General features: G+C 42.6%; 1 protein-coding gene across 4 annotated transcripts in view; it reads right to left on the bottom strand.

Moving 5' to 3' along the window:
- Positions 1-854: 854 nt before the first annotated feature.
- Positions 855-22,521, bottom strand: part of LOC114299100 (uncharacterized) — a 52,935-nt gene continuing 31,268 nt past the window's right edge. For 2 of the 4 annotated variants that reach the window (XM_028243780.2, XM_028243786.2), the window contains exons 4-6: positions 22,012-22,076; positions 2,756-2,966; positions 855-1,408 (exon numbers count right to left, since the gene is read on the bottom strand). In XM_028243780.2, coding sequence (XP_028099581.2) covers positions 1,064-1,408; positions 2,756-2,966; positions 22,012-22,076 — 621 coding nt within the window. In that variant the 3' untranslated portion in view covers positions 855-1,063. Of the gene's footprint in view, positions 1,409-2,755; positions 2,967-4,372; positions 7,488-22,011; positions 22,077-22,521 lie in introns of all 4 variants that reach the window. The other 2 variants (XR_014330105.1, XM_028243783.2) reach the window with 2 other exon arrangements.

Here is a 22,521-nt window from a genome sequence, read left to right as displayed (position 1 = left end):
GGTGCACCAATAAGTCCTCTTGACTTTTTGGTGCATCAAAAAGTCCTGTTCACTTGTAATTGTTACCATAAAATCTTTCTTTCTTTTTTTTTAAGCAGCATGTTCATAATATATATATATATATATATCAATGATTGTTAGTTTTAGCAACAGTTAAAAAACTTATTACAAAAAACTTTATTAATTGTCAATTTTTACATATTTAGAAAATCGTCACATAAAAACATTACTAACACTTCTGTGACTTTTTTATCTTTTTTTTTATTATTATTATTCATTAAGACTTTTTTTATCTATACAAACACTTGTTGGAGTTAATGGTGCACGAGTATTTATAATAGGACCTATAAGTAATTAATCCTTAAAAATATAAAAAATATTTATATCATCGGATAGACTATTGCCCTTAATAGCTAGAAAGTCAACAAAACTTTACACAACTAATATACCAAGCCCACAAGTCCAAACCTAACAACCACTAATTACATATAACCCCATAATAAGAGAGAAATTCTTTCTTGTTTAAACATCTCAACAATTACTTTCTTACTTAAAAATTATTTCCAAAACAAAATATTCTTATCTTGAATATTTGTTAATTAATGTTTAATCTAGGCAGACTGGGCAAGCCACCAGCCGATACCCATCCTTAGAAATAGGCAAAAAGCTTTCCAGATTTTGACAATGCTATCATTTGGAATGAAATTAAATAAATAAATAAATAAAATCTCTCGAAGATAATTTTGGAAAAAAATCTCGCGAAATTTTGATTTTATAACAGGTGTTTTAACATCCAATTGAATAAGCCCTGGCATAATTAAAGAGATTCACTTAGCTAACTGTTGGAGATGCCCTTAGTTCAAAGAATAGATCCATCCATGCATTAAAATAAGAACTCTAAAAAATAATAAATAAATAAATAATTCAAAAAAAAAATTGTGCAAGGACTAGGATACTTAACATACTTTCTCTTAGGAAACTAAATTTGGCATTATTAAAAATAACTTCGAAAATGATTGCAGAATTAAATGTTCTTCAAATTTTCTAAATTTGTCTCTTCCAATTATGTGTTTTCACTTGCTTCCCACCTCTCCACTTGCTTTGTTAGATTTGCTTTCCTCTCAAGAAAAGATTGAAGAGTTGTAGGATCATAAGGTGGAGGCATGGTGCATGGGCTTGTATCCGATGGACCACTTACCATGGAATTCATCTTAAATGTCTTCTCCAACTCTGTTCCAGAGCATGCCATTGTCTCTAAGCACACTTCAACTGATCCTTCTGGTACAGTCGGTTTGTATTTCAGAAGCTTTCCATATTGATATAGCAAATGAAACATGTAGTCATAGACACTCTTCATTTTTAGCTCCTCTTGAATGAACTTGCTCCCAGCCTTTCCAATCTCTTGAACCTGAGTTACATTGGAGTTGGTTAAAAAAAATTAAGTTAATGAGTAGAGAAAAAAAAAAAATCATATAAAAATTCTACCACATTCATAAACTTGTATAGAGACAGACATTACAACATTTTTTTTTTTCAACGAAAGGAAAGTAGAAATCCTATAAACTAAGAAAAAATATGCAAAAAATTATTGAGAATTTGAATGTGTAGTATAAAGTTATACTTGGGTGTAGTGTGGGTCACATTCAGGTGAATTTATTCCACACATTTCAAATATAAAATTGTTGAAAGAAAATAATATTTGTAGTCAATTAACAAGAAAATAGCTATACACATTATAATTTAGACATTAATCGATTGCATCACATTACAAGAACATCATGATATTACAAAGCAAGGGAGGAGATTGAACCTCTAACTTCTTCTAATAAAGTATTGGAGTCATGCCATCTATGTTGAAGATTGGCTCAAATTTTCTTTGTCAACAATGGCTGCTGATTAAAGACAAATGAAGAAGCTAGAGATTCAGCCGAGCTACTCATGGTAAGGTTGCGGCCTTTGATGTTGTCGGTGGCTTGGCTCTCCCATTGCATCTATAAATGGGTAATGAATGGGAGGAGTTTTGTGTGGTGAAAGAAGAGTGTGAGAATTACAAAGTGTTAAGCAACAAGAGAGGGTGTGAGCAAGAGTTGAGTGAGAGTAGTGTCTCCTTCTCCTCCATTGTTGTAATTTTGTATTTCCGTCCATACAGTAAATCCACTGTCTATGTGGACGTAGGCAATTTGCCAAACCACGTAAATCTTTGCGTGTTCTTACTTATGTGCTTGTGTGTGATTGTTTTTATGCCTCCTAGGCACAACAATCTAGTCCAAAGGCCATTGACAGAAAGCGATTGGATGTTTAAACTACTGAAAATCTACTAATGATATCAAAATTTTTAGAAAGCTTATATAATTTTCTAATTAAAATTGTATCATGGTTGATTTTTAACAGTTTTAACACATGACAATTTGATTTGTTGCCTCCCGCAAGTAATGTCGGTTTTATGTAATTTTCCACGAATACCACATTGGTAGTTTGCCCATCTAATAGTAAGGGGTTACGTATTCACATTGTTCAAAAAAAAAAAAAAAAAAAAAATCATAAAATACTATTGGTTGAATATACAACCATATTGTGTTCCCAAAAACTAGATAATTTATTAAGTTACTATAACCCATATAGCAAAAATGCAATGAACGGCAAATAAAATATTATTAGGCCCAACACTTTAGATTGTTAAGCCCGACGAACTAATTTGCAATATATATTTGCAGCTAATAATTGTGAATCTTGTATTATGGAGAAATTTGATTACCTTTTCTGGGTGTTTGTTTCCCCAGTTAACTGCAGATTTGATAGATCTGCAGATGTCATTCTCTTTGATTGGCCAGTAGTGAATTGAGGGTAATAAACTTCTTGAGAAGAAATCATAGTAATGAGGTGTTACTAGCAAACTCATAGAATCACATGCCAGAATATATTTTTCACTCACAGACCATGCTCTTCCCTCAACATAGATCTTGTATCTGCGTGAAATTAGTAAAAAGAAATGAGATTGATAATGAAATGAAAGGAAAGGAAACGAAGCATTTGGTAGTGGGGACAGAACTATGATTTTATTCTTTGGAGCCGATCCTTTTGTACAAAAAAACTTAGACAGCACCATGGAGTATATTTACGTTTTTTATATCCAAATTTGCAATACGTTAAAATATTTTAGACAAAAAAAATAATTGTAAACAAAGGTACTAATAAACAAAACAAAAGAAATAGTTTTCTTAAATACAAAGATAGTTCGCCATCAAAGTGGGTCTTGATGTTTTTTGATAGAGAAATTCATCAATTATTAATTCTGTGCCATACTTTGTAGCATTAAGCCCTCGTTTGACCTAAGTTAAACGAAGTTTTTTTATTAAAATAAACATAAAGAGACAAAATAAATTTTTTAGTCTAATAAGACAAAATATCAAATCTAAATCATAATTATTTTATTTTTTTCTCACAAAAGTCAAAAAAGTCAAAAAATCTATCCCAAACGAAACTTTTTAGCCCCAACCTAAAATAGCCAAAAAATTAAAAATCCAAAAAGTCAACCCATATCCCAAACCAAAAACAATAAGTGACTCATAATAAGTGTCTAAATAAATTATTTAAAAATGAGTTAAAATAACTATTACGATGAGGTATTATCAAATTCTAATAAAGAGAATATCAGAGTTTTTAAGGGTAAATTATGCTTTGCACCTTTTATATTTGGTTACTTTTTCATTTTGGTTTTTTAAAGTTTATTTTTTTTACTTTAGTCCTTTATGTTTTAAATTTTTTTTCTATTTTATTTCTAAAACTAACTTTTGTTCAAAATTAGGCAAAAAATGCACAATAACTATTACATAACATAAAAATATATATTATTATATTAGAGTTTAAGTTTATATCAAATGTGTGAGTTATAGATAGTAAAATATTTTTATGCCATGTGACTTTTAATGTGTTATTTTCTATTTAATTTTTAACAGAAATTAATATTAAGAGTTAAGCAAAAGAAACTTAAAATATAAAAGGTCAAAGTGAAAAAAAAAAAAAATTAAGACTTAAAGTGATAAATGGCCAAACATAAGGACAGTATTGCGTAATTTACCCGAATTTTAAAAAAGAATATCCTCTACAGTATAATGTGCCCTTCCTTTGTTGAAAGAGAACTGAGAGAATAGCATTGAATGTGAAGGAGCCTTTAGGGGCTCACCAAATGGTTTGTTGGTCAGAAAGAATACGAGAGAAGTCTTTGTCCACAACAAAAACAAAAGCAACAAAATTCTTTTGGTTTAAGACTAAGATTACTAGTTCAACCTCAATATCATTGGTCAATATTACTAATTTATCCTCCAGCATTACGGGCACTATACACTAAACAAATTGAAGTTTTATCACATACCATGTATATAGGGTTCCGCCACCTCAGGCCTAGTCAAGTTATAGCTCCGTCTATGTCATGCGGAGAAAAAATTTGTTAACAAAGTTGTTATGAAAGTAGTGAACAAAGAGAAAGAAGAAACTCTATATTGAATTGAATGAATAATACAATAGGAGAAGGCTATATATATAGGCAGAAAGAAACCTAGATAGGTACAAAAAAGATAGAGATAAGCGTAGAAGGAGATAGAGATTGAGAGAGATACAATACAAATAGATAAGATACATCTATAATAATATACAGCTAACACCCCCCCTCAAGCTCAAAGTGGTAAGTCAGATATCAATTTGAGCTTGGAGAGGAGATCAGAAAAGCGGCCTGGAAGATGAGCTTTGGTGAAGAGGTCGACGGTCTGATCAGCAAAGGTAACAAAGAGAAGACGGACATGGCCACTAATAACATGCTGTTGTATGAAGTGGCAATCGATCTCAATATGCTTGGTGCGATCATGGAAGACATCGTTATGGGCAATCTAAACAGCACTTTGATTGTCACAATAAAGATTAGTGGCAGCTGAATGAGAAACACCCATGTCAGAAAGAAGCCAACGAAGCCACACAAGCTCCTGAGTAGTGTTTGCAAGAGCACGATACTCAGCCTCGGTACTAGAACGAGCAACAAGGGTTTGCTTCTTGTTACGCCAGGAAATGAGAGAGGTGCCCAAGAAGAAGCAGAACCCAGTAGTGGAACGACGATCGGTAGGATCCCCTGCCCAATCGGCATCAGAAAAGGCATGCAGCTGTAAAGAAGAGTGAGGGGAATAGTGAAGAGCATGAAACAAAGTTCCTTTGCAATAGCGCAAAATGCGAACCAGAGCAGCAAAGTGCGGAGAGCGAGGAGCAGTCATAAATTGACTAATAATGTGAACAGCATAAGCAATATCTGGATGAGTAACTGTGAGATAGACAATACTACTAACTAACTGACGATATAAAGTTGCATCTGACAATAGGGGGCCGTCAAGAGGTGTGAGACGAGTCTGAGGATCAGCTGGAGTAGTGACAATCTTGCAATCGAAAAGGCTAGCACGAGCCAAAAGATCAGAAGTATACTTGGCCTAAGTAAGAAAATAACCAGAGGAATCTTGAGAAATTTCCAAGCCAAGGAAGTAGCTAAGTGCACCCAAATCTTTCATCTCAAACTGGCGATGGAGAAACTATTTGAGACTAGAACTACCCACTGTGTCATCTCCAGTGATAATCATATCATCCACATAGAGGAGAATGAGAATAGTACCGCGCTCCGTCTTACGGATAAACAAGGCAGAATCATGGGCACTGGAAGAAAAACCAAAGTCACAAATGGTAGAGCCGAACTTGGCAAACCAGGCACATGGAGCTTGTTTCAAACCATATAAAGCACGGCAGAGTTTGCAAACCTTGTTTGAGGGAACAGAAGAACCGGAAGGAGGTTGCATATAAACTTTCTCAGTGAGGTCACCATTGAGAAATGCATTCTTGACATCCATCTGAGAAAGGTGCCAGTGGCGAGCAGTAGCAACGGCAAGTAAGCAGCGAACTGAAGTCAGACAGGCAACAGGAGCAAATGTTTCCTCATAGTCAATCCCATATTCTTGACTAAATCCTTGGGTGACAAGGCGAGCTTTATAACGCTCAATGGAACCATCAGAATGAGTTTTGATCTTGTAAATCCATTTGCAACTAACAGTACGCTTGCCAGGAGGAAGATCAACCACATCCCAAATATGAGTTTGATCGAAAGCCTGCAATGCATCAGTCATAGCTTTTTGCCAAAGAGGGTTAGAAGAAGCTTCTTGATAAGAAGTAGGTTCATAAGAGCAAAAAGCAGTGGAACCAACAATATAATCACGGAAAAGAACAAAAGGTTGCCTTACCCGAGTAGAATGACGCTCAAGTGGAGGAGGAACCTCAATGGAAATAGGGTCCGGAGGAACCTCCACCGGAGCCGGAGAAGGCGTAGGACCATCAGCTGACACAAGATCCGCAAGATGGACGATAGGCGTAGGCGGCTGTGGAAGCATGGGGCCAGAATCTGCATCAAAGTCATCAGAAAACAAATCTATAGAAATATCAGTGAAGACCAATGAGTGGGTGGACTGTGGTAGGTGAAACTTGGAAAGAGTGGAGAACATTTTGTGTTCCCAGAAAACCACATGATGATAAATACGAAGACGCTTCGAGATAGGATCCCAACAACGATACCCTTTATGTTCGATACCATACCCCAGAAAACAACAAAGACGAGAGCGAGGTTCTAGTTTAGTGTGTTCATGAGGCAGAAGTAGAACAAAACAAGCAGAACCAAAAACTTTAAGAGTGGTATAATCAGAAGGAGAACCATACAAACGCTTGTAAGGAGTTGTGTTAGCTATTACAAGGGTAGGGACTCGATTGATGGTATGAATGGCAGTGAGGGCAGCTTCCCCCCAAAATTTTTCAAGACAAGAAGAAGAAAGGAGAAAAGCCCGAGTAGTGTCTAGAATATGACGGTGCTTTCTTTCGGCTCGTCCATTTTGTTGGGAAGTGCCTACACAAGATCGATGAGAAAGAGTACCATGAGCCCGAAGAAAAGAAAGAAAATCAAAATCCAAGTACTCCTTAGCATTATCAAAACGAAAAAGCTTAATAGTACAAGAAAACTGAGTGTGGACCACAGCAGAGAAATCATAGTAAATCTGTTTAAGTTCAGAGCGATTTTTGAGATGAAAAAGCCAAGTATAGCGAGAAAAATCATTAACAAAAATCACAAAATATCTAGACCCCCCCATGATAGGTATGGAGGAAGGTCCCCAAATATCTGAATGCACAAGATCAAAAGGAGCAGTAGAAATATTAAAAGGTAATGCAGGTTGTTTAGCAATTTGACAAGATAAACAATCGACGTCGTCAAGACAGACACGACCTAACTGACCACTATAAACTAAATTTTTTAAACGACTAAGAGAGACATGTCCTAAGCGACAATGCCAAAGATGAAAAGGAGACATAGTAGTTGCAGCAACAGGAGATGATTTGTGTGGACTACGAAGATGGATAAGCTCGAACAGACGTCCATGCTTACGGCCTATCCCAAGGATCTGTCTCATCTGAGGGTCCTGTACCAAACAACCATTAGCAGAAAAGGTAATAGGTAGACCAAGTTCACATAACTGACCAATAGAGATAAGGTTCATTTTAAGAGAAGGAATATGGTAAGCATCAGAAAGAGACACAGTAGAAGTAGAGATTTGGCCAATATGACTAACAGGCATATGAGAACCATCAGCAATATGTATAGTGGGAGCAGAAGAGGATGATGACTATGAGGGCCGAATATTGGGAGTCGCTGAGATGCCGAATATGTCGAACTCTGGGTTGAAATTTATAGCACTCGGTGTCATCTCAGACGCTTGAACCCTATCCTATTCGGCTCAATAGCCGATCGAGCAAGGGGCCGACTGAAAAGCGGTTTGTTACAGTTGAAGCCGAATAGCGAATTAAAAGTGGACCGATCCCGAGGCCCAAGAAAGAAAAGATATAAATAGAAGGACATCAGCCAGGAAGAGGTATGTGAGAACTATTAAGCTTAACTTAGAATACAAGTAATCCTGAGTGTAGAGACTGACTTGCTCGTCGGAGTGCTAATTCCAGCACCCCCGACCAGAGTGTTTATTCCTTCTCAGGTGACTAGCAGAGGATCACGAGCGTCCCCCAAGATCAGAGGAGTATTTCCAAACCACTTCTCCACAATTAGCGCCGTCTGTGGGAATACTCAAATACATCCATGGCGGGCGTAACAGAAGACCCTCCAATAGTCACCGACAAAACCACGCAGAGAGACGACCTCACTCCAACAACCATGCTTGGACCGGAGACCATCGCCGTAAGACGCGCTTTGAACTTCGCCTCACCCTCGACTTCAGAGCATGAGACAATGCAGGCGATCATGGAACAGGCAAAGCAAAATGAACAGAGGTTGGAGAACATGATCGCTGAGAACGAACGTCTCCGTCAAGATCTGGCCTTGGAGGTGGCGAAGTCCAAACAAGCTGTACGCCTAGATCCCGAGCGACCTCCAAGGGTAGGTGGTCGATGACCCCGAGCTCGACAAGACTACACTGAAAGTGACTCCGACTCATTATCCCCGGAGCCCAAGAAGAAGGGGGCGACCTGAAACTACCAGTTCTTCTGAAGAAAGTCCGCGTATAAGGCACAAGCGAAGAAGAAACAGTTCAGATGAAGAAGACCAACACGATCCCTTTATACGACGAATTGCAAAGGCAGTGCTTCCCAAGAAATTCAAAGCACCGTCATTCACCTTGTACGACAGTAAATAAGACTCCACCGATCACATCCGCCATTATAAGCAAGCCATGACGCTGCATGCAGACGATGAGGCTTTCATGTGCAGAATATTTCCGAGCAGTTTTGGACCACTAGCTATCAGGTGGTATTATAAACTGGAGCCAGCCTCGATTAAAAGCTTCCACCAACTCCAAAAATCCTTCAGGGCGAGGTTTATCACCAATGAGGTCCAGCCAAAGCAAGCCGATTCCCTCTGGGCAATGCAGATTCAACCAGGGGAAACCCTTTGCGCGTATTCGGCGCGGTACTGGAAATTTTTTAATCTGGCAGACGATGCTTGCAATGACTCCATGGCCATCACCGCCTTCAAGATGGGGATACATCCCGACAGTGCCCTCCGCAGCTCATTGACCAAACGGCCCCCCAAAACAGTTTGGTCGTTGATGAAGAAAGTTGAAGAATACTGAAAGGTAGAAGATGATGCCTTGCGGGTTAAAGCCAGAAATTTGCCCAATAAGATGGCTCCTGCTGAAATTGCTCAGCCGTTAAACTCTGTAGCACCTCAGAGCCCTAAACCACGGCATCGGGTAAAACGAGATAAGAGACGAGATTCTCGCCGATCAAGCGACCAATGCTCCCACCGAGCAAGTGAACACCTGTAAGTCGATAGCAGGCGCGCTAACAAGAAATATACTGAGTTGTCAGAGCCAATCAGCACGGTCATGTCCAAAATCCAACATCTTCCGTTCTTCAAATGGCCGTAAAAAATGGTGGGACCTCCCGACACACGAAGACGGGATAGGCGGTGCGAGTATCACAAAGATCATGGCCATGATACTGAGAGTTGTTATGCCTTGAAGGATCACCTGGAAAAATTGGTACAGGATGGTCGGCTACAGCAGTACGTCCGAAAAGGCAGCTCAACCCAAAGCAATAGCCTTAAGACAGGATTCCCCTCCACTCGGCGTGATCCACATGATGTACAGCCTGCCAATTTCATCTACAATGCATACCATTCAGTCGAATCCCAACCCTCAAAATCAACTCACTCCGGCTAAACGGCCCCATGAAGCTGCGAGCATTACTTTTGATGATTCAGATTTGGCCGGAGTGACATTGCTCCACACTGATCCCTTGGTAATTGAGTTACGCGTAAACCGGTTCACCGTTGAGCGCGTACTTATTGACCGAGGGAGCACATCGGAAGTCATGTATTACAAGACATTCATCAAACTCGGCTTCTCCGAATCGGACCTTTCCCTGGCTCCTTACCCTCTATTCGGCTTCAACGCCAATCCAGAATACCCGTTGGGGAAAATTACACTACCCTATCGAGCGGGCTCCCGAACAGTGGCCGTGGAGTTCTTGGTCGTCAAGCTGCCGTCACCGTATAATCTTATCATGGCGCGATCTTGGTTGCATACTATGCAGGCCGTGCCAAGCACCTATCATCAGCTACTACACTTCTCGACAGAACGCGGCATTGAGCAAATCTGTGGCTGCCAAAAATCGGCACAAGCATGTTACCTCCTTGCCGAAAAAATGCCAAAGGAGCTACAGGTGAATTCCATTGAGGTGTCAGATCGAGAGAGCCTCGACGATGTTGGGCGGCTCCCAAATGAAAAGGCCACGAAAGGCTTAGACCGAGTTGAAATCAATGGAAGCCCAGACAAGTTCTTCATGGTCGACGCATCCCTGAATCAAGCCGACTGACAGCAGCTAATTTCTTTCCTACTGAGCAACCCCGATGTCTTTGCGTGGACTCCATATGAGATGCCTGGTATAGATCCGTCAGTTTTACAGCACCGTTTGAATGTTGATGATAAAAGCAAGCCGATCATCCAGAAAAGCCGACGATCAGCCGCAGAGCACAATGCCGCCGTTGTTGAAGAGGTTGACAGACTACTTAACGCCGGGGCAATCAGGGAAGTAACCTACCCTATATGGCTCTCTAATACAGTGGTGGTGAAGAAGAAAAATGGGACTTGGCAAGTGTCCGTCGATTTCACGGACCTAAGCAAAGCCTGCCCCAAAGATTGCTTTCCCCTACCCAGAATTGACCAACTTATAGACGCGACGGCACACCATCAACGTATGAGCTTCCTCGATGCTTACAGAGGCTACCATCAAATCGCCATGCATCTAGAGGACCAGGACAAAATTGCATTCCTTACCCCAAGAGGAATCTACTGCTACAAGGTTATGCCTTTTGGGCTGAAGAATGTAGGGGTAACCCACCAAAGACTGGTCACTGCCATGTTCAAAGAGCAACTCGGCCACACTATGGAAGTGTACATTGACGATATGGTGGTCAAGTCCAAGGAAGAGCAGAATCATATAGCCGATCTGGAAGAGACATTCGGCATTCTACGCAAATATAGAATGAAGCTAAACGCTTCTAAATGTGCGTTTGGGATCAGCTCTGGCAAATTCTTGGAGTACATTGTCAACCACCGAGGAATCGAAGCCAACCCAAGGCAAATCACAGCAATCCTAGAACTCGACTCCCCTCGATTGGTCGAGGAAGTTCAGAAGTTAATGGGGATGGCCGCCGCACTAAACAAGTTCATCAGTCAGTCCACAGATCGCTGCCGACAATTCTTTCATACACTACGACAGGGCAAGGCTTTTGAATGGTCCGCGGAATGCGAGAACACTTTCAACGGCCTCAAGGCCTACCTCCGCTCAGTACCACTCTTGACAACACCCGCTGCTGGTGACCCGCTCATTTTGTATTTGACAGTTTCCGACAGGGCCGTCAACGTTGTACTGATAAAGGAAAAATTGGGGGAGCAGCGGCTAGTGTACTATGTGAGCAAGGCAATGGTTGACGCCGAAACACGCTACCTGCCGCTGGAAAAACTCATCCTAGCCCTAGTCATGGCGGCAAAAAAACTGATGCATTACTTCTAGGGACATAGCATTGGGATGCTAACAGATTATCCCCTCCTATCAGTACTACGAAGTGCAGAAACGTCAGGACGTGTTTCAAAGTGGGCTCTTGAACTCGGCCAGTACGACATTCATTTTCTACCTAGAACCTCAATCAAGGGATAGGTGCTTGCCAACTTTGTTGTCGAATTCACTGGGGGTCTTGCCGATTTCAAGTCCAATGAAATTCGACCGAAGCCGAACTGGAGAATTTATGTTGGGGACATTTGGCAATTGTATTGTGATGGATCATCCAATCAGTGGGGCAGTGGAGCTCGAGTTGTAATCATGGCTCCCGACGGCGCAATAATTGAGCAGGCTGTCAAGCTCGGCTTCGAAGCGTCAAATAACGAAGCCGAATACAAAGCCCTTCCAGCTAGTTTGCGGAATGCACATCTTCTGGGTGCTCGGCGTTGACTTGTATTTTGCGATTCAAACTGGTGATCAATCAGCTAAAGGGGGAGTACGCGGCAAGAAACAACCGTATGGCGGCTTACATGAAAACGGCTAACTCCTTGCTAGCAAATTTGACCATCATGAATTGAACCAGATAATACATGATCAGAATACACATGCAGATGCCCTTGCTTGCCTAGCCTCCGCCATTAACTCAGAGATTAAATGGACCATCGAAGTAGGTTTCATCCCGGAGCTGAGCATTAGCCCTTTGAAGGAAGTCCAGGTCAATGTTATAGAATCTAGACCGAGTTGGATGGATCCCATTGCTGCATTCCTGTCTTCCGAACAGCTCCTAGAGGACAAGAAAAAAGCGCACAAGCTGCGAAACAAAGCCCTGTGATATTACTTGGATCTGCAAGGAAGACTTTATAAAAAATCCCTCTCTGGTCCATATTTGGAATGTGTGCACCCGGACAAAGTCGAGGAGCTTCTGACTGAAATACATGAGAGCAGTTGTGGCGCCCATTCTGGCAGGTGGTCCTTGGCTCATCGAGCCGTGACACAGGGGTATTACTGGCCGACAATGAGGGCAGATGCCGAATGTTACGTGAAAAAGTGTGAACAGTGCCAGAAGTTCTCTCCTTTGACCCACTTGCCTGTTGAAGAGCTAAGCTCCATAACCAGTCCCTGGCCGTTCGCCCAATGGGGACTTGACATCGTCGGACCACTGCCTTGTGCCCCGGGTAACAAGCGATTTTTTATTCTCGCGACAGATTATTTTACAAAATGGGTAGAAGCAGAGGCACTAACGTACATCCGAGATACCGACGTGAAGCGCTTCATTTGGAGAAATATCATCACACGATTCGGCATTCCGAGAGCACTTATCTCAAACAACGGCACCCAGTTTCATTGTGGCGTCTACCGAAAGTTGTGCAGCAAGTACGGTATCTGGCCTTATTTTTCCACGTCGGCCTATCCACAAAGCACAGGTCAGGCTGAAGCCTCTAACAAATCCATCTTGGACGGCATCAAGAAGAGGCTGGAGAAAGCTAAAGGCAAATGGGTCAAAGAATTGTCGAGTGTCTTGTGGGCTCATCGAACTACGCCGAGGCGATCTACCGAGGAAACACCGTTTGCCCTATGCTTTGGAACCCAGGCAATCATATCCCTGGAGATCGACCTCCCAACCTTGAAATCAACAATTTTTGATATGGGCCAAAACGACATGATGCTGGCCTTGGATTTGATTCTGATTGAAGAACGAAGAGACCGTGCCCTCGCATCCATGGCGCGGTATCAACAGCAGCTTGCTAAGTCGTATAATCAACGTGTTCAGCTGCGCCGCTACACACCAGGAGAGTTGGTCCTGAAGAAGGTACTTCTAGCTGCCAAGAAACCGGCGAATAGAAAATTGGGTCCTAACTGGGACGGCCCCTATCAGATTGATTCAATCGCAGGAGCAGAGGCATATCGGCTCAAAGACATGTCAGGAAGGAGTCTGCCACGGCCTTGGAATTCCACGCATTTACGCAAATTTTATCATTGACACGACTTGTGGGACATGATGCTTGTTCTGAACGGTTCGCCATGTACATCTCATTTTCTATAATGCAAAGATCCCTATTTACTCATTACAAAATCCAGTTCAAAGGTGTTCTGATAAAAGCCTCCGGATTTGGAGCGCCCTTCGTGGATATCACGATTGGCCAAATAATCTCCAGATTCGGAGCCCCATCGGCGCATGACGTCTTTGGGCCGATTAAGCCTCCGGATTCAGAGCGCCCTTCATGGATATCACAATTGGCCAAATAAAGTCTCCGGATTCAGAGCCCCATCGGCGCATGACGTCTTTGGGCTGATTAAGCCTCCGGATTCGGAGCGCCCTTCGTGGATATCACGATTGGCCAAATAGTCTCCGGATTCGGAGCCCCATCGGCACATGACGTCTTTGGGCCGATTAAGCCTCTGGATTCGGAGCGCCCTTCGTGGATATTACGATTGGCCAAATAAAGTCTCCGGATTCGGAGCCCCATCGACGCATGACGTCTTTGGGCCGATTAAGCCTCCGGATTCGGAGCGCCCTTCGTGGATATCACGATTGGCCAAATAGTCTCCAGATTCAGAGCCCCATCGGCGCATGACGTCTTTGGGCCGATAAAGCCTCTAGATTCGGAGCTCCTTTCGCGGATATCACGATTGGCCAAATAAAGTCTCCGGATACAGAGCCCCATCGGCGCATGACGTCTTTGGGCCGATTAATCCTCCGAACTCGGCGCACCCTTCGTGGATATCACGATTGGCCAAATAGTCTCCAGATTCTGAGCCCTATCGGCGCATGATGTCTTTGGGCCGATGAAGCCTCCGGATTCGGAGTGCCCTTCGTGGATATCACGATTGGCCAAATAGTCTCCAGATTCAGAGCCCATCAGCACATGACGTCTTTGGGCTGATGAAGCCTCCAAATTCGGAGCGCCTTTCGTGGATATCACAATTGGCCAAATAGTCTCCGGATACGGAGCCCCATCGGCGCATGACGTCTTTGGGCCGATTAATCCTCCGAACACGAAGTGCCCTTCGTGGATGTTCAGGCCATGCGTAACATATTCGATATTTAATGAAGAATGCTGTGTTATGGCGAGCTGGCAAAAACCGTTTACATATCAAAGCATATAAACATTTGGGATGAAATGCTTGGTTATGATTAACTCAGGCCGATCAATGTCTATTCAACCATCTAAAATACGTTTATTCAAACATTTATACAATAAAACATGCAAACACGTGTGCGCCGAATGAAAATTACAACAAAACACTTTGAAAATAAAATCTGTTTATTCGATCAACTAATAATTACATAATTTTAGATGCAATCTGCGTTTGAGCATTACAATGAATATTTTTATGCGGCGTCTCCCTCATCGTCACTCTTTTCGACTTCAAAGGTTGAAAAGGGAAAATGATCACGTTGGTACAGCGGCAACGCCGAATCAACACCCTTTGCACGAAGAGTCTTCGCGGCTGAAAGTGCCTCGATCCAACCGTGCCTAAATCCCCGGTTCTCGCATCGGCAGACCTCCTCCGCAAGTTTCTCTTTGGTTTTGTCGATGCCAACCTTCCGGCCCACATGGAAGCCTTGTTCGTAACCCATGGTCCTCGCATTCTCCACGGCGAACATGCTTGACGTGTCTCGGTCGGCGATGGCGTGACTCAACCCTCTCCTCCACGATCAGGTTGGATTGACCCACCGCACGCGGCTCAATGGTTTGAGCCTTCCTAAGCTCCCTGAGCTCACACTCGGCCTTCTCCGCGCGAGCCTCCAAACTGCGGATTCTTTCCTCCTTCTTCTCTATTTCACGTCACGCGGCGCGCAGGCGCATGCCGACTTCATATGCGGTATATAGCCCTTTCACCGCCCCGTGGATGCCCACTCGAAATACATCGAAATCTTGTTGACCAACCATCGACTGTTGGACCTCCGATGGAAAAATCTGTCAAGCAAACTCGACCGCCACACCCGGGTCCTTGATAATGTAGTCCGCCTCCATCATCGGTTTATTCCCCATGAAAACTGCAAAACTCAATGGTCGCAGCGCCACGTCGGCCTCATTTCTTGGTTGCGGTCGCGGAGAACTTCCCCGTTGTTGTTTCTCCTTTTAGGGTGATCTGCTTCGACGACTTGGAGGCTGACGTTTTTTCCGTTCTTTGGACGCCCTACCTCCCGCGCGGGTGGGTTCGCTGCTGCGATTCATTGCAATATCAAGCTCAGCCAAAGTTCGCGCTTCTTCTCTGCTGTTGAACAAAACTCTATTTGACATTCGCACTTACCCCAAGCTAGTTTAAATCGAGTCTGAATAAAAATAAGTGGAGTCACTGGCGTGAACTCACCCCATTTATTCGTATGTATGCAGCGCCCCCGAGGCAACATCATTAATGCCAAATGCCAGAAGCCACATGCCGATCGATATATGTCGCAGCCATTCCACGAACTAGGCCTATTCGGCTAATGAAGCTCGTGCACTAGCTTGGGCAAGGACAGATTTACTAATCTTATCGGCCAAATATTTAAGCCAAACGCCGATCAACGGATGCCGCAGCCATTCCACGAACTAGACCTATTCGGCTAATGAAGCTCGTGCACTGACTGGGGCAAGGGAAGATTTATTAATCTGATCGACCAAGTATTTAAGCCCAATACCAATCGATCTATGCCGCAGTCATTCCACGAACTAGTTCTATTCGGCTTATAAAGCTCGTGCATTGGCTGGGGCAAGGGCAGATTTATTAATATGATCGGCCAAATATTTAAACCCAATGCCAATCAATACTTGGTATTAAAAACAAAGTGCAGCCATTTTGCACGCAAAAGCAATATCATTCATCAATAACAAAATTCAGCACAGATAAGAGCAAGGCAAAAAAGGAAATTTTCATTAGGAAATTGGGCACAAATTGTAGCCATTTTACACATGAACATTACCAAACAAAAAATTGTAAAAATACATTCAAAAAATAAAACAACAAAAAAGGTGTGGCCCAAATTAATCCTCAGAGTCAGACTCTTGCAGCTCAATATCCACTTGCTCGTATGGAATTGGCATAGCCAATGTCACATCAGCAGCAGCAAGAGCTTTGAGCCAGCCGTGTTTGAATCCCCAATTTTCAAATTTGGGGACTTCGTCTACATATTCGGCGAAGGCAGCACTTTTCTCGGCCTCGAATGCCTTAGAAGTCTCTAAGTCGGCTGCTTCCTTCGCCTTCTTTACTTCCTCCAACTCAGGCTCCAGCTTGGAGACCGCCTCCTGGGCCAATTTCAGCGCCTCTTTGCTCGCGTCCGCCCTCTTCTCGGTGGATAACCTCAGTTCATCCGTATTCCGTGCCCTCTCCATTTCGGCCTCGGCCCATGCGCCTTCCATCTTCGCCCTTAAAGCCTCGAATTCGGCCCTGCTCCTTTGGCCCTCAACTCCCGTTTGAAGACGGTCGAGCTGTTCGATGGCGTCGTGATGGCGACGGCCCATCTCTACTATCCTTTCGACGGTCTGCAAAATAGGAAGTTAGGACCAAAATAGTATTTGCATAAAGTGAATAGACAAAGTCAAGATATATACCAAAAGTGCCGACTGCGCAGCCAATGCTATTGCAACCAGATCCGGCTCCACCCGGAAAGCTGCCTTGTCAGCCGACAGTGAAACGGACGTAGCCATGCTGAGAGCGACCGCTGGATCTTTAATTAACGAAGCATCACAGGGGATCGGCGTGTTTTTTTATCTTCGGTTGAATTACGAAAGGCACGATCACATCCGATTCCTCTAAACGAGGTCGTTTGTCGGTGCGATTATCTTCTGAGCCGGCCTAAACCTTGGCAGGGCGCTTCTCTGCCCTTTGTTCAGCCTCTTGATCGGCCTGCACAACCAACTTGGCCTCGGCACTTCATTTTTCTGCCGTTCCCTCCTCAATAATAGGCAAAGGGGGCTGAGATTCGGTAGCAGGAGGCACTCCAGCTCAAATGGCCTCTACCCTTCGCCGTGCTGCCATCATTTTCGCGTTCGCCTTCTTGGCAAGTTGTGTGAGGCTTAACCCAACCATATCTTTGGGGTACGCACCAGGAAGGTCCTCTAGACCGTGAAAAATATCGTCAAGTGGAAGGTCCTCTCCGCCCGAAGTGGACGGAGGGTCGGCTGAGTTGAGGCCGGCTTCCTCAAAGGCTAACTTCAAAGCCTTGTCGACTTCAGTTTCGGACTGATCAGACTCGGCAACCTCAGCTACTTTTGGTCGTTCCGAATCGGACCCCTCGAAACTGACTTGCGTCAAATTTTTGAAATCGGTCAAGATAAGGGCGATAAGAAACTCCTCACCCTTCAGAACTGGGATATTTTCTGCCGCCGAGAAGGTCATATAAGTCGGGTCGTAGCGGAGAAGAACGTGGGCCGTCCTCCCCTATTTTTGAAGACTCGGCCGGCCAAAATATCTGAGCACAACCTTGATTTCCAAAAGAACGGCGTCGTCGGTTGAAGTCAGGGCTTTTTTCAAATCGTTCCCTACACAAGCAAAACCATGAGGTCTCGAAAATGAAGCTTTATAAATATAACAAAAAACAAATAAAAGAAGCTACACGGCCACCTGGTTCGCCCCTCCGTCTAGGGATAAGATTGAGGCGATCCTCGCCTTCGCTGAATTACCAATTACCTTGGACAACGACCATAACATCATCGACTCGCTTCCCAGAGCTGGAAAGCATAGTCACTAGTTGATGGTCAGTGTCCTTGGCCCTAAGAAAGTAACGCCCGTGCCGACCGGAAGACTTGGCCAAGGCATAACAATGCCGAATAGCAGGAATGCCGAGGTTAATCCTAAGGCAACGGCTTAGTGCGATAATCCCCATTACGATTCTAAAAAAGTTGGCATTGGGTTAGGAAGGGATTAAGCCCCAATGGCAAAGCACAACCCTAAGGAATGGGTGAAGGGAAAAAAGGACTCCACCCTCTACGATTGACAGGAGAGGGAAGACAATCGTGGTTTCATCAGCCCTTTCCATATCGAGGGTGCCGTCTGTCACAAGCGACAAACGGACGTCATCAAGAATAGAGAAATGGCGTCGAAAGCCAGAGATTCGATCCGAAGAAATGAGATCTTTTAAATGTTTTTCCATTTCTTTCAGTCTATAGGATTGTGCTAAGTCAAAAACAAAGCAAGATAAAAGATTCAAGGCATAGAGGGAGAGAACTTACAAGAGACGAGGAAGATAGTAAAGAAAAGGAAGTTGCAAAAGTAATTCGGAAGGCAGTCCAGCGACGAGCGTCTAAAAGTGTGTATGTATTTGAAAAGACGTTCAAATTTTAAATCACAATAAATAAAAGTGTACGGAAGGGCGGGAAGTTGAAGTGATAACTGAGAAACGTGTGCTCAGACATTTGCGTTAGAATGAGGTCAGCCGCCGAATTTCGGCTCTGACTTTTCGAGTCCGAAACCAAACACTCCAGCCAATTGTCGATTAGTGGAGTGCTTGGGGGGCAATTGTGAGGGCCGAATATGTCGAACTCTGGGTCGAAATTTATAGCACTCGGCGTCATCTCAAAAGCTCGAACCCTATCCCATTCGGCCCAATAGCCAGTCGAGCAAAGAGTCGAGTGAAAAGCGGTTTGTTACAGTTGAAGCCGAATGGCGAATTGAAAGTGGACCCGATCCCAAGGCCCAAGAAAGAAAAGATATAAATAGAAGGACATCATCCAGGAAAAGGTATGTGAAAACTATTAAGCTTAACTTAGAATATAAGTAATCCTGAGTGTAAAGACTGACTTGCTCATCGGAGTGCTAATTCCGGCACCCCCGACCGAGGTGTTTATTCATTTTTAGGTGGCTAGCAGAGGATCACGAGCGTCCCCCAAGATCAGAGGAGTATTTTCAAACCACTTCTCCACAATGACAAAGAAAAAAATAGAGTGGAGTCAGAAGTCATGTGATTACAGCATGCGGAATCAAAATACCATGAAGAGTTACCTGAGGTTACTGAAAGAGCAGTAGAAGGAGGAGTACCCGAGTTGTTGAGCACCTGGTGGATAATGGACTCAACATCATCCATAGAGAAAGAAGGAGCAAAGAAACCCTCAGAGGCAACAGCAGCAGAGTGAGAACCGTGGTTAAATTTGGACTGAGACCCAGAACGAGAAGCCCCTTTCTTAAATGAAGTAGTGGAGGGAGCTCGAGGACAATTGCTTTGGAGATGGCCCGGAGCAGTCTTATGACAAGTCAAGCATTCGCGAACCTCGTAGTGAACAAAAGAATGATTGGCTGGCAGGCCTCGGTTGCGACAATAATTGCATATGAGTGGCTGTGAAGATGAGGAACTCTGAGAAGATGGAGTAGCAAGAACAGAATCCATGTCGGGAGATCTGAGACTCCCAAAATGAGTCTCCTCTGATAGGAGCTCAGTAATGGCTTGCTCTAAAGTGGGCAAGGGCAAACGATGAAGTAAAGAAGCACGCATGGGCTCAAAAGTGCTATGAAGAGCCATAAGAAACTGTAATAGTCGCTGATGATTCCGATAAGTAATAAATAGTTGTGCATCATCAGAATAAGCCCATGGAGGTTTAGAAAGAGTGAGCTGGTCCCAAACGGACGACATGTGGGATAGAAAGTCATTGAGAGACAGACCGGGTGCTTGGCGCATGTGATGAAGAGTCTGCAACAGTTGATATTGATGAGCATAGCCAGTGGTCTGATAACGTTCCTTCAAAAAATTCCAAATTGCTTTGACAGGAGAGGCAAAGGAGTCATCATCCTGAAAGCGTCCAAATTGAAGGTTGATGGAAGGAACTGAGGTAGCCTGGAACCATGTGATAATTTGATAATTCTTACTTTTCCATTCGTCAAGATGGTCATCGAATGTAGAGTCCGTCTCATCCTCCTTTTGGTTGGGTTTGGAAAGAGTACCAGTAATAATCCGCCAAAGGCGTTTCCCTTTAATGAAGCTAAAGAGAGCTTGAGCCCAACTAACATAATTGGACTCATCAAGGATAACAGAAATAGATTGGATGTTCTCTGTACGATCCATAAGTTCCAAAACAGAGGTCACCAACAGATTCAGAAGGCTGGAAAACCTTAGGGACAAGTAGGGCTAATGTTAGCCCTGTGGCTGGATGATGTCAGTAGCTAGTGTGTGGCTGATTAGGGCTGATGTCAGCGGCTGCGGAGAGCTGACGTCAGTAACTGAGAAAGGAAAAAAATGGCTGGACAAGCTGGGCGGAAGCAGCACGTGGCTAAGAGAAGCCGGGCGGAAGCCAATGGGGAATCGGCTGGGGCAGAAGCCGAAGGGAGTCGGCTGAGGCGAAAGTCGATGGTGACCCGAGAGTGAATCTGTTAAAGCGGAAGCCGAGGGGCTGAAGTTGATGGAGGCCAGCTAAGACGATGCGTGCGGAGCGTGGTGAGAGTGGGAACGAGGGTGAACGATACGCCACTCGTTTGGAAGCGCGTGAAGGCTCGTGGATGTGCCTATGGTAGCGAGTCTGGTGGCGTTGGCTTCGTCGTGAAGAGACGAAGAGGATGGTATAGTCCAAATGTGAAAAGACGGATGAACTAGATATGCAGAAGCCAGCAGAAACAAACCAGGGACAGAAGCAAACTGCCAAAAAAATGTGAGAAAAAAAAGTCTAGGAGAGAATCCTAGGCTCTGATACCATGTTATGAAAGTAGTGAGAGAAGAGAAAGAAGAAACTCTATATTGAATTGAATAAATAATACAATAGGAGAAGCCTGTATATATAGGCAGAAAGAAAACCTAGATAGGTACAAAAAAGATAGAGATAAGCATAGAAGGAGATAGAGATTGAGAGAGATACAATACAAATAAATAAGATACATCTATAATAATATACAACTAGCAAATACACACTTTCTTATTGATTGAACCAATAAAATGCTCTCACCGAAAGTACAAAATGAATCAATGAAGTGATCTGTATTATTCATATGTATATGAATAAATTTACACTCATATCATTATAAAAAAATTAAGATTTTAGAGATCAAAATTAATGGATAAAATTATTTTTTAAGAACTAAATATTTTTGTTATGAAAAATGTCATTATAATAATTTTAGTAACGAAAATTAAACATTAGTGATGAATTATTTTCTTTTTGGGACTAAATTTTTTGACTAAAAAAATAAACCATTTCGAGACTAAATTATTTTGTTCCTAAAAATCTATTTATTAGTGACATTTTCAAAATTTTGTCACTAAAATTCTTATTTTTTACTTTTCAGGATAACTTTTTAACGACTATCCTAATAACGATAGAAATTGGTCTCTAAATGTCTTTTGTAACAAAATTTTTACTTTTAAAAATTAAAATTTAATTTTTAAAACTGTTATATGTTATAGTGTGTTATGTAGCAAAAGAAAATTACATTGTGCATCATAGCTCACAATAAAATAGGTCATATTCATCAAAACAATTCAGAATTTAGGTTACAACTGTTGAAATTAATAAGGATTCGATTGCCTACCTATGAGTGCATTGGTTTGCTAAATCCGTACTTTTATACATCTCTTGACGTACAAGTCCCCAATTCTGCAAAATGGTTACTCCACTGTCAGCATTTGTATAAATACATTGAAATTGAGACCCAAAAATAAAATAAAAAGAAAAAAAAATAGAGAATGATATTGAAAACGAGGACAATATTATATTTGGGATTTCAATGTTTCTATAGAAATATCTCCTACAATTATTTGTGTAAAGCAGCTTCCCCAATGTTTGCTAAAGCATAGTTTATTTTTTAGTTTTCTTCTTTTGGTGATGTTGATTTTATTTTTTATTTTTTTTAAAGTTTGAGATCCATTCATTTTGCATCTCATACCATTTGAAGCTAAAAAAACTAGATTTAGTTTGATCTTATGTTTTACTCATGGAGAAAGTCTAGACAGAAAAAAGTCACTATGCGTTCCGGATACTGCACTAGATGAAAGTGGATCGGGGCTCCGCATTTGGTTGGACTATCCAAGGAATGAGGTCC

Source organism: Camellia sinensis, chromosome 5, assembly GCF_055761805.1.
Source record: "Camellia sinensis isolate YWXY chromosome 5, ASM5576180v1, whole genome shotgun sequence".
Classification (NCBI taxonomy): domain Eukaryota; kingdom Viridiplantae; phylum Streptophyta; class Magnoliopsida; order Ericales; family Theaceae; genus Camellia; species Camellia sinensis.
The sequence above is the reverse complement of the archived record's forward strand: the minus strand, read 5'-3'. Positions and strand labels throughout refer to the sequence as shown.